This window comes from Epinephelus moara, chromosome 21 (genome assembly GCF_006386435.1).
Source record: "Epinephelus moara isolate mb chromosome 21, YSFRI_EMoa_1.0, whole genome shotgun sequence".
Lineage (NCBI taxonomy): Eukaryota > Metazoa > Chordata > Actinopteri > Perciformes > Serranidae > Epinephelus > Epinephelus moara.
Window position 1 is genome coordinate 8,358,604 of NC_065526.1, and position 12,683 is coordinate 8,371,286.

General features: G+C 41.1%; 1 protein-coding gene across 7 annotated transcripts in view; it reads right to left on the minus strand.

Annotated features, from left to right (window-relative positions):
• The window catches only part of LOC126382874 (pre-B-cell leukemia transcription factor 1), a 68,836-nt gene extending 62,780 nt beyond the window's left edge, over positions 1 to 6,056 (minus strand). For 2 of the 7 annotated variants that reach the window (XR_007569098.1, XM_050032999.1), the window contains exons 1-2: positions 5,444 to 6,055; positions 4,585 to 4,658 (exon numbers count right to left, since the gene is read on the minus strand). Coding sequence is in view for 6 of the 7 variants with exons in the window: in XM_050032999.1 (XP_049888956.1) it covers positions 4,585 to 4,658; positions 5,444 to 5,628 (259 nt within the window). In the remaining variant the exon portion in view is untranslated. Of the gene's footprint in view, positions 1 to 4,584; positions 4,659 to 5,443 lie in introns of all 7 variants that reach the window. The other 5 variants (XM_050032995.1, XM_050032996.1, XM_050032997.1 and 2 more) reach the window with 5 other exon arrangements.
• Between the last annotated feature and the right edge of the window lie 6,627 nt (positions 6,057 to 12,683).

Below are 12,683 nucleotides of genomic sequence, written 5' to 3' on the forward strand. Positions count from 1 at the left end.
AATCAAAGCCCAGCAACATTTTCTAAAGGAAAACTTCGCACTCGTTTTGAAGTTATTTATTCGAAGTCATTTACGAGAGAACAGACAGAGTCCTGTTCAGCCTTATTTCCGTGGAAACTAAAACATGGGGGGATAAACTGCTGCTTCGGCACTTCCAAGCCGGGGACAGATATACAGTCTCCCAGCTAGCGCGGGGAAACCAAGGACATAGCCATTAGTTTCAGGACAGCGCCACATTGGAGACTAATGCCTCCATCTGTCACTGGAGATGAGAGGAGAGTAACAAAGAGAGGCAACACTAACCCCTGAACTCATCATGGACAGCCATGTCAATTAAATACTGAAAAACAGCAGCACTGGGAGCCATAGTGACCAGTCTATCCACTGCTTCATGGGAGCTCAACTAGTACCTCCATCAACGTTTAACGGTAATGTTACAGGTTATACAGTAAATAGTAGTTTCACATTTTCTCACCATGCACCTTTATGTTTACTCTATCTGCTAGAGCTGAAACGATCTGTTGATTCAAGGTATACTTCACCCACAGAATGATCATTTGTACATCAATTACTCTCTCTGTGTGTTACATTGAATTCGTAAAGAAACTTTGTTTTTTTCCACACACCTCAATGATGAATTGAGAATCCAAAAACGCAAAAATTCTTAGTGAAGTGAAGTAAACAGGGGCCGCATTTAACAACTAAAGTATATCAAAACATACATTTACAAACTCTCACACAACTCGCGCAGTATAATCCAAGTCTCATTTATCCACTAATATGCTCAGTACTTCCCAAACAGACGGCCCTTTCTGACGGAGAACTGAACTAAAAGTGAAACTTGTCTAAGCTATGCTCCAGACTCCACTGACAAAAGCTGTAATTTTACCTCGCTGAACACGGGAGCTGCTGGTCTACACTGCCTCAATCAGTTAGTTTGTGTTGTTGTGTGACTTTGGTGTGTTAAAGGGTGGGTTCGGATTCACCAAAGTCACGCAATTTCACAAGTTGTGTGAGAGTTTGTAAACTTTTACTTCAATTCATCAAGAATTTTCTGTTTTTGGATTCTTCGTTCATCGTGGAGGAATAAGAGATTTTTTTTATTTTTATTTTTCAAATTCAGCGTAACACAGGGTGAGTAACTGATATACAAATGATCATTTGGTGGGTGAAGTATTCCTTTTATTTGATTCCTTTGATTTGTTTATTGTCAGAAAATTAATCTGAAACCTAACTGAATTATTACATCAGTCTTTTTCTTAGCAAAATACCAAATTTTTTGTTGTTTCCAGCCGCTCAGAAGTGAGGATTTGCTGCTTTTCTCTGTTTTATATTATTGTAAACTGAGTATCTTTAGGTTTTGGACTGCTGGTCAGACAAAACAAGAAATATAAATATGTCACCTTGGCCACTGTATTCAAGATTATAGCCTAAATTATTACTCATTTAAACAAGAAATCAGCAGCGGTGTTGTCGCAATACAGGAATTGCTAACTTTGATACAATACCTTAACAAACATGTATATTCAGCACCATTTTAGATAGCATGGGAAAATTCGACATTGAGGGCATAACATTTAAAATGTTTATTAAAAGATAAATACGATGAGGCTATCACATGACCACGACTTCTCTTTTCCTGATTTGCAGCAGAGAACAGCAGAATGACTGTAGTTAACATTGATAATAAGAGACAGCACAAAGATACGGTTGGTACAGGTGTATCAATACTGCGGGAAGCTGACTGAAACTGTTTTAAATGTTCAAAATCAATGTGCATGAATAAATTAATACTTTTGACAACCCTACATCAGACTACTAAACAATGAAATTACTTCTTAGATGAACGACACAGAACTTTGAGGACAGTTCTCAAGAGAAACTTCTTCACGTCATGCTAATGATGAAAACTACTTCTCCCAACATTCACGGCAGGAGCCCTGAAAGTGACCAGACAAACACCACTGTGAATATCTAAAATGTGTGTACATGCCTAATTAGCAGGGAAGGGTGGCTGCAGTTAGCGGGAGCAACTGATTCAGCAGGTCTCCAGCTTTGATAAGTTCAAGCGGTGTAATGCATTATCCGTCTGATCACATTAGTCATGCAGGAGCTCTCCATCTGACCCGAGCCTGCATGGGGGTAATGTGAGGCTGCTGACACAGAGTGGCCTGACGAAACAGTCCCAGGCCCGCAGATAGAGAGACACAGAGAGGTGCAGAGCGGGAGAGAGAGTAGGCCTGAAATCTGACACCCAGAAACACTGACTTGGTGTCTGGCTTCTCTTACTTAGTCAACCTGTACGTGCCAGCTTTCCTCGCCGTAATGGTTCCACACAAACAAAGACGCTCTCCAACTCTCTTCACAGGATGTGAAGCAAGCACAGGGAAAACAAATTCTAAGTGCTTCTCAGGAACTGTAGAAACAATGATGATAGTTTCAAAAAAAAGTACAGAGGGGCCGGTAGTCAGGGCAAACACGAAATACAACACTGGCGGCCAAAAGGAACGTCTGTAAGTGGTAACACAAACCCCTGTCGTTGGTTTTCCATAAGCCAGCATGCGAACCTGAGCTTGTTTAAGCTTGCTAAATACTCTCCCGCCGTGACACTAGCCCGACCCCGGCACAAATATACAGGGAGTGGGGTGGGGTGGGTCATCAGTTAAGGCCTGCTCTGTCCGCTATTGGCATGCGCTCCCGCCTTGTTTGTCAGCTGCTTGCCAATGGACACCTCACTGCTGCAATGTCCCATACTGCTGCTGTCAACACTCACACGCCACTGATACACCGTAAAGAGGTGCATGCGACACACATGTGAATAACATGCAACAAATGATATATGATCTAAAGAAATGTCTCCTCTCCTCAGCAAAAGGTCGAGGAGAAGGGCTGCTGCGAATCTGAACCGCTGCACTCGTCTCCTCCTGCTCACACTTTTTCTCAAAGACGCTCTGACTGCAACAATGTAAAAAAGCGAGGAGAAGCTGACTCTTTATAAAGAATATAAAAAAGACCTGACAAATTACAGGCTGTACTCCACTCGCATACACTGCACTCAGCACATTTGGCTGTAAATGCCATGGTGAAGGTTTGAGTCATTTTCTCTGTCACTGCAGTGAAAGGATTTTCAGTTTCGTCTGCACAAACCTCCTATGGGCGAAGATGAGCCGCAGCTCAGCTCTTCAAATGTAGACAGGGAGGACACAGCGAGGCAGCCATTAAAGCTCGATTCTCTCGTAAATTGTTTGGGTTATTCTTAACTTTTAAACGCTTTTCTGCCATCATCAAAACGATGTAGTTATTTAGGGCTTGCTCATTTGTGGTCTGGAGCGTGTTTTTCAAAAACCCTGAGTAAAAATAGCCGATTCGATACATAAAAGAAGGAGGAATATAAACTACGCTGAAATATGTTCATTTCCAAACTTGGTCCTAATTTGCAGGCCGAGGGGAGCCTCTCTCCCTCGTCAGAAGCTCTGTGAAATCCCGCGCTGCCAAGAACGGTGGGAAGAGAGGAGAGGCAGGGGGAAAAGCCAGGAAAAGGTCCAAGTCACTTTGTTCTTCTTTTTGGAAACGAACTCTGGTTGAACCCAGGGAGACGCCAGACAGTTTACAAAGAGCCAGGCATTACTCTCTCACTTTTCCGAGCCTTGCAATTTAGAAACAGGGCCCCAACGTACTGTAGCTTCCTCCTCACAGACAGCACTCTTTAACCTTTAAATCTGGTGAAAATCCCAAAGTGTCCGCTGGTTCCTTTTGCCTTTTTTTTTTTTTTTTGCTGGAATAACCTGTGCCAAACTCTGACTCACACAAATGAAATGTCGGTGAATAAGAGTTCATGTAAAATTAAGGAAAATGGTATTGCCTCCATATGAGCCTTGTGTTTATTTTTAACTGTCATGGCTGCGAATGCGACTGACCAGACTAAAAGTGACAAGGCGCTCTCAATAACCTCAAAGACAGCTTCAAAGTTGTGTTCCCAGATAAGCCTGTATTGGATATTTTGTTTTATTTCCTCCCTTGAAAAGCCGCCTCTTACACAGCGCCCTGCCACATCCCTCAGAGAATATTCACAGGCTTTCATCATGTGAGCCGCTCTTCTTTTAATCTGCTGTTAAGTGAGTAATAATTCACACATTCCTTTTCATGACTTTGACCCCCTCGTTGCAAACATAAACAGAAAATCCCTCCGACCTGCCTCTGCAATTTTTAGCTCACTTTGCAAACAACCGTCAAACTCGGCCAAGAAAAACAGACAGAGAGAGGTGAGAAAGCCCGGCCCCAGCCCAAATGTCGGCATGAAAACACTCCTGTCCAATGACAGCACCTCATCTGGGGCCAAGGCTGTTCACATGCACGGTGTGTGACATGTGTCAAAGGAAAACGTGTCGTAAATCGTCCGATTTTTTTTTAAATGCCAAATAAATTTGGAGGAATGTCACGATGATCATGACCTCCATATTTTTTTAATACTTTTTTTTTTTAAACAAGGAAAAGACATGATGCTTAGACACTGTTACATCATGAAAATGACAAGTTCAAGCAAACAAAAAGACTAAAATCAAGCAAACAGGACAAACAACTTACCTGTTTTCTCCTTTATTTCACACAAGACGTTGAAGAGAGCAGGTTTCATTCTGTGGCAGTTCAGTGCATGTTTCCTAAAAAGAGGACAGGACATCCCTTTCCAGATCAATATTCAAACAAGTGGCAACAGTCACAAAGCCACTTATAAGAGAGGGGCGTACTTAAATCACAAAATGTCATCGTGAAGATAATTTTTTTCCCCAGATTCTCCTGCTGTTTCTACTGTAAGAAGCAGGCTCATTTATAAAACATTCAGGAGCCAAAGCAAAGAAAAATATTATTATATTTTACACTGATTCTATGGTATTTTAATTATTTTAGTCACATAAATACACAACTAGAGAATTAAAACCTCAACTTACAATATGCAACAAAATCCACCCAGTTGCACTACACCTGTGACATGCCTCCAAAGTGTTTGGCATTATATTTTTGATAATTACTGACAGTGCAATAGGTCAAAACTACAGGAGAGGATCTGCAACATGTTATCATAGCATAGGATTACAATGTAAGCTCCTTTGTGACACAAGTGTCCTGAAAAACTGAAGTGGCAACTGCTCCACAGTTTAAAGAAAAACTCCAAACAGATGATACTAATTTCTAATGATCATGCAATAATTAATAGTTTTAATAAAAATATTAACGCAAAACTTGTTTCATGTAATCAAATATGAATCGTGACAAGTTTTTGAGGTGTTTTTTGTCGCTTTCGCGCAGTCACGGCACTTCAGTGGGCGTAATTGCTTTTATTTAGAGGCACAAACCACAATGTTATTATCTCCCTCCATCCCCAACAACGTTGTCTAATATTTCCGCTCTCTGATTAATAATACAAGTGTTATTTGCGGAGCCTCACCTCGCCTGTGCTTCGTCTAAGCTTTGGTCTGTGATGGTCATTATTTGCTGTAATATGTCTCCGATGTCCTGCTTTCTTCCCTCTCCGTCCGTCCCCGCCGTGCCATCCTGCATATGCTGCGCCAGGCCGGGGTGTCCGGCCATGCCTACCCCGTGGGAGTGCATCAACCGAGGCTGCTCGTCCATCCTTGACCACGGTCCCTGCTGCCTCGCCTCCAACTTTTAAATTTTAATATCAAGAAGGGGGGAAAGAAGAAGAGAAAAATATCCTGTGGAAATTCCTCTGGATTCCTCTGCGTCTCTCTCAGCCCCGACACTCCTCCTTTTTCCTTGGTAAGCTTTTCTGGATTTGGGAGGAGGGAGACTGACAAACCCTCTCTCTGCTCTCTCTCTCTCTCGCTCTCGGTGTCTCTCCCAGCTGGTTTAGGTGAAATCTGATCTGAATCGCTGCTTTTGGCTTTGGCCACTCCTGCACCGCTACTGTAGGGAAGAAGAAAAAAAAACAGGATTGAACATTAAAGGCTCCTAATCTGATTAAAAGTGGAGCGCGCTCAGCTCTTCTTATCAAACCTCCGATATACTCGAGAGCTTGATGCGCTAAAACGCGCTAAAGACTCAACTTGCCTGTGAAGGTTTTTGGATACAAAGTCACCACCAACTGTCTGTTATTGTTTCGCTTATGTCTGGTAACTGACTCATAATCAGAGTATGGATGGAAAGCCTCCGCCCCTCGAGCAACGATTGGAGAAGAAGGAGCGCGCAAGTCCCACCTCGGTCCTCTCCGAAAACGTCAATCATCCTCCTCGAGAAGGTGGGACACTGTAATAAACATAAAGAGATGTGACCGGACCGGGTGGCTATACGGTGATGGATAGAGAGTGAATATGTAGCCTAATAAATAATTGTGAGTGGCAGTGAAGCTCTGACCCAACAGGACAGCATGGTGGTGCTTGTAGAAGACACTCTGTCACCCTGACTATATATTCTCCAGCTGAATATTTACATCCTTGTAATCAGTCAAAGGAAAAATAAATCAAGATGAATTTATTAGTTTGGGGGGAAGCACTTTTACAAGCCTTTTGTTGTAACAGGGGACCACAACAGTTGTTAGAGCAAATGTAACGATGCTCCAGTCAAACCAGCCTATTTTAAAAATTCATTAAAGGTGGACTCCGACAAATTTTACACATTAAAGTATCTTTTAAGATCTCCAAGAGCACTGATGCATATGTGGAGAAAAAATCACGTTAAGCCTTTTGGCAACACTATCAACGTATGGTCATGGACTTCCCACGTCCAGATACGACGTGAAAGGTACCAGGTGCATTGGTTGTTGATGTTCTGGGATGCCGTGTCAAGTTCTGCCTGTTACATGCATTGTCTTCTTTCAAAATACACTTCCATTTTCACAGGAAATTTACCGTTTACATACAGTCTCTTTTAAAATAAACGCACTTCGTCAGTACAGAGCCCGGTCTCAGTCTAAAGCTGCGTTCACACCAAACGCGAATTCACAAATTCGCACGTCAAGATTACATACAAAGTCAATGCAAAGACGCGATTAGACGCGAATTCGCACCGAGCGGCGCGATAGACGCGAAATTCGCGTCCAACGCCTCATCGCTCGAGTTGAAAATATTGAACTTTTGAGGCGAATTCGCGTGATGCTGTGCCGCGAAAGCCAATCAACGTTGAGATTCTCCCAACGTCACTGGCGTGTGTCAACAACAATAAACTGCTACTCACCGGAGACAGATGGACAGACGCTCCGCAGCTGAAATGGAGCGCCTGTAGTTGGTGTCCTGCCGGGAGATCCTGGCGCCAACCCTCGCCAACAGGTCCTCAAACTGGGCCCCAGTCAGCCTGAAGTACCGCTGAAAGCGGCTATCATCCAGACGGAGTTCCTGGAGGAGGTGGTGAAACTCGCCGAGCTGGATGCGCTTCTGCAGGATAGGGTGAACCCAAAAACGACGGCGTTTGGCCCTCCGACGCATCTGGGACTTCCAGAGCAGGTAAACAACAAAGCAGCGATGGTGGTTATCTCAGCCATGGTCGTCAGTGACGTCTTGACGCCCCGACGTCCAGTTGTTGATGCCGAGATGGAGGAGAAACTTATCATTGCGGTGTGCGGCTACCTGGAGCTATATGATACTACCTGTCTACTCTACAGAGACCGCAACAAAAAGGAGCAGGCTTGGGTGAAAGTCGCCGAGGAGACTGGTCTACTTGGTAAGTTCTATAAATATGTGTCTTTTATTAGTTTGCAGAATGGTTGTACTATGAACGTTAGCACTAGCTTAGCTCCGGTTAGCACAGCCGGCTTCCCCGCTACTCGCACGAATGACGCGATAACGCGAATTAACAAAATGGTCCAGCGTCCAAACACGCGCATTACAGGCGGCGCGTTACTCGCGTCACGCGCGCGTAATTCGCTTCACTCGCGCCCGGTGTGAACGCAGCTTGAAGGTGACGAAATCCGATGCTCGGGCAGTGACTTGTGGCGTCAGAAACCAACAAAAAGAAAGGCTTCCTTTAATGTCGGCCTGATACATGGCCGGCTGCAGTTGTAGTTTAACATCGCCCGGTGGCATCAGGGGGAAACGCAGCGGGACAAGGATGAAAGTTAAGGCGGCGAAAGTCCTAGTGGGACAGGTGGGAGGAGTGGTGGTTGGGTCCAGCAAACCAAGTCCCGTAAGATTCTAAAGCCAAACCCTGTTCTTTTTTCCTAAACCCAACCATGTTTTTTTGTTGTTGAAGCATCAATTTGCTGTGTTGTACTGACTAAACCCAACCATGTTTTTTTGTTGTTGAAGCATCAATTTGCTGTGTTGTACTGACATAGTGCTTTTATTTTGAAAGAGTCTGTATGTAAACAGTAAATTTCCTGTGAAAACGGAAGTGTATTTTGAAAGAAGACAATGCATGTAACAGGCAGAACTTGGTACGGCATAGAGAACGTCAACAACCGATGCACCCAGGGTACCTTTCATGTCATATGTGGACGTGGAAACCAAGCGTCGATATGTGAAGAGGTCGGAGTGAGAGTGTTGTAGTACAACACCACGAATTGACTTTTTTTTTTCCTTCAACAACTGGTTCAACATGGTTGGGTTTTTTATCTTTAGCTGATATTTGTCATTTTTCTGCATCAATTTTGACCACTTTTGTTATTTTAACTGCATCGCGCCTGGGAAATCGACAACAAGTTCAAGAAGTGCCAGTGTTAAAGGAGTGCAATATTAAACTGGCAGAGTACTTTTTAAATTTTGTTTTTGAGCAAAAATGCCAAAAATGTCACCAGTTTAAGCTGATCAGATTTTAATATTTGCAGGTTTTCCTAGTCATCTATGTACGGTGGCCGAGAAGGGCAAGCATACTACAATGGACCAAAACATTTACATTAGAAGACACGTGCTGCAGCTTCAAAAACAATGCCAATTCAAACGAATATACAAAAAAAATCATAAACAAATACAACAGAAGCTGCAAATGAAAATAAGAGCTACAGAAAGACAAAACAATTACACTGACAGCAAACAAGCGGCAAAAAGAAACGATGCAAAAGTAAGGAAGACACAAACCTCAAAAATGAATGAAACCACAAAATGCTGCATATCCAGTCAACACAAAGGAAGACCTCCAGGCCTCTAGGGGGAGCCACGTAAATCTGTTGCTCTTTTATACTATTGTAAAACAGTAAGGCTGATATAAAAAAGAATAACAACCTTTTTCTGTCGCTTTACTCTACTTTTCTTCCTGCTTCAAAAACAAAGTCTCTCGTCTGGTTTCTCTCTCGGCTTGAAAATCAAGCTGTTCCACTCACAGCTCCCCCTAGAGGCCTGGAGAATGTCTGTTGTGTTGACCGGATACGCAGCGTTTCTTGTTGCATTTGTTACCGTTGTATTTGTTTGGATTTTCGTGAGTGTTTTTGAAGCATCGTTTCTGAGGCTGCAGCACGTTTCTTGTAATGGAAATGTTATGGGCCTTTGTTTCAAGTTTACCCTTGTTGGCCACCAATTCTGTGGCGTTAATAAGAATATTTTGTTTGTTTTTCAACTGTTGGTCGATCACAACAAGCGACTTAAATGTCAACTAGGGCTTTGGGAACTTATCTTTCTTTGCCTTATAATTTTCTAACATTTTAATAGACCAAATCGTTAATCAATTTATCAAACAAACAGCTGGAAGATAAATCAATAATAAAAATAATTCTTAGTTGCAGCCTTAAACCAGACCTGTATTTAAATTGCTTTTTGCACCAAAACATGTAAATTATCTCCCATTAACACTTAAAAAATCTAAATCATAATATGGATATGCTGCAGTTGTGTGCCTCAGAGTCTGGTCTTTGCTATATCCAAATGCTTCCTTCCCTTCTTTTCCTGGCCGGACAGAAATCGATCAGTCAGTTTTCTCATTACGCGCTGAATAGGGAGGTAGGGCAGTAATTGTCACAAGGGGCAGGGTGAGGTTGAGGGTAGTGGTGGTGATAATGTCTGACACTAAGGAGCTGCAAGACTGCACAGTACAGCCCTGAAATGGAAGTCTGCAGTCCAACAGCCATTCTGCTTTATTTTATACCCTATTTAACAGGGTCATAATGACAGAGGATTATCTCGGTGTTGTAGACCTTGCAAAGAAGATGGTGGTGCAGCTGAAAACATGCATACTCAAACGTGTGGGGAAAAATTCATCAGACACGGCAAATATCAAGTTTTTCTTACATTTTTTGACCCAATCCTTCGTCTGCAAAACAGTAAATATAAAACCACACTCTGATGTCAGGCTGGTGCTTCAAATCCTGATCTATACCTCCCACACATCCGTCTTCTTGGGTCCGATTTAAAAATCAAGGGCTGCATCGATTTGTGTAAAATATGATCTAAAGAGCTCATTCTTTTTGCTCTAAATTCAAATTTATTCCACTGTAAGCCAATAGACAGAAATGACCTTATTGCTCGTGGATGCTTTTGGGAAAGTAAACTCTGAATAGAATAAATAAGACCTTGTTTGTGGCTCTGATTGCTGCATTTCAGAAAAAGCAGCATTTGCCGCCTTAATGAAAGCGAGAGGAAAAAAAAAATCATCTGACATCGCATATTTTCGCTCCATTAAAACCAAATGTGTTGTTGCAGCATTAATAATCCCGCAAATAAAAAAGAAAAAGTGGGATTTGATTAGACTTGCAAATTAATTTTGGTGTAAAAATATTCTTATAAATAGTAGATGTTTTCCTCCAGAAGTTGCCAAGTTGTTTTTCCGGGCATAAAAAATGTTAATGCAGAGCATGTTAGAATTCCCAAAAGAAATGTGAACTAGTTGAGTTTGTTGAGTTGTGTTGTGTTTACCATCATCCAGTGAGACTGCTCTGATAAATATGGAGGAAGACAGAATGTACCATAGATTATAATACATTTGTGATGGGAGAATGGCTGCGTGTGTCTTTATCTTTTACATTAGCAGTGGTCGGATGTAAGTACATTTTCTCTAGTACTGTATTTAAGTACAGTTTTGAGGTACTAGTACTTTACTTGAGCATTTCCTTTGAATGCTACTTTATACTTTACTCCACTATATTTTGGAGGGAAATATGCTAGTCTTTACTTCATTACTTTTTGTTTGATAACTTTAGTTACTATTTACTTTGCAGATTCAGATTATAAGTAAGTAAAACATCTGAATACTTCCTCTACCCATATACACAAGCCACTTTAACTAAAACAATGTAGGGTCGAATGTTACGTCTGTGGATGGTCGACCAAATCTGAAGAAAGATTGCACATCATTTTAACCGATTTACCCAATTTAACATCAATAAGCAGTACAAAAAAGACTTGATTAATGGTTTATAACACACTTTAATATGGTTGTAACCAAATATTAGGACATTATAGACTGTTAGATTTATTTTCTGTGTGTTTAATAATGTATTTGCATCTATTAATGTTTGATAGATCTGTATAAAATAGCTGCATAAAGCATTTATGATCAATATAAATATTTAAAACCATTGATAAATGGTAAATTATTACATATAATAACAACTGTGCTACCAAGGATTCAGTAACTGGTAACACTTTCTAATAACCATCATTGATAAATTGTAATTGATAGTTAAACATTAGTTAGATATATCAGGTATTTGTTGATAGTTAATAATTGGTTTTTAAACTATCAATAAACATTGTTTGGATGCTAAAAAAAAAGTTATAATGAATTATGATATTAAATATTGTGTAGTGCATCTCTAAACATCATTCAGGTGGCCATTGTCAAGTTGCAGTTTTTATAGATGCACAACATAGTATTTATTAACCATTTAAAAAGGTATTGTAATCATCATCTGCCACTTTGTAATAGCAACCAAGTGATGTACATAGAGGGTTTACAAACCAATTATTAACCATTAACAAATACTTTATATGTGTGCCCTAATAAACTGTTAAAATACCACAAATTACAACATTACACTATTATAATTCAATTGATTGTTTAATTAACTGTCAATTTACTTTTTATTAATGATAGTTTTACAAAGTGTTATCCATTTAAAGTTTATGGGTGCTTTGTGAGAAGAGTTATAGTTCACGGAATAGCATTAATAAATAAAAGTCCTTGTATTTGCTTACATCAACATCACAGTGTGTTATTAAGTATTTATTGATGTTTATTTACTGCTTATAAATGTTAAATTAGGGGAAGGTATCTTATAACCTCACCAAATCTCAATATTTCAAGCTTCATAACAAATAACGCAACATAAACAAATGCTGACTCCACAGCACACGCTCTGCTATCTGGACCAGGGTCAAACAACTCCTCCCAGAGAGAGCTGCAGGTCAGAGCAGGGTAAGTTATGTATGAGCTAGGAACACACCGAGGGAGAAAGCAGCAACTGCATGGCACATCTCTCCAGGAAGTAACCTTGATGAAAAATTCAGTTGTTTGCAGCTCTTGGCGTCCCTCAGGCATGAATAAAGTGAGGCCCAGACAGAGAGAAAATACCTGGGCTCAGCTTGAAACTCCTCACCGACCCACTGCTGGAGAACACACACATCGGCCGGCATTAGGAGATGGGCACGAATTAAACTTTAATCACACCTCAAATAGATTAAGCGACAGGAGCCGAGTCAGCGTTTCCAAGCCCTTGCTCTGCCTCTGTTGACCATCCTCCTTTGAACTCTGGCTAAATTAAATACCCACAAGTTTCTTTGCACCTCAGATTAGCTTTTAAGCAAAAG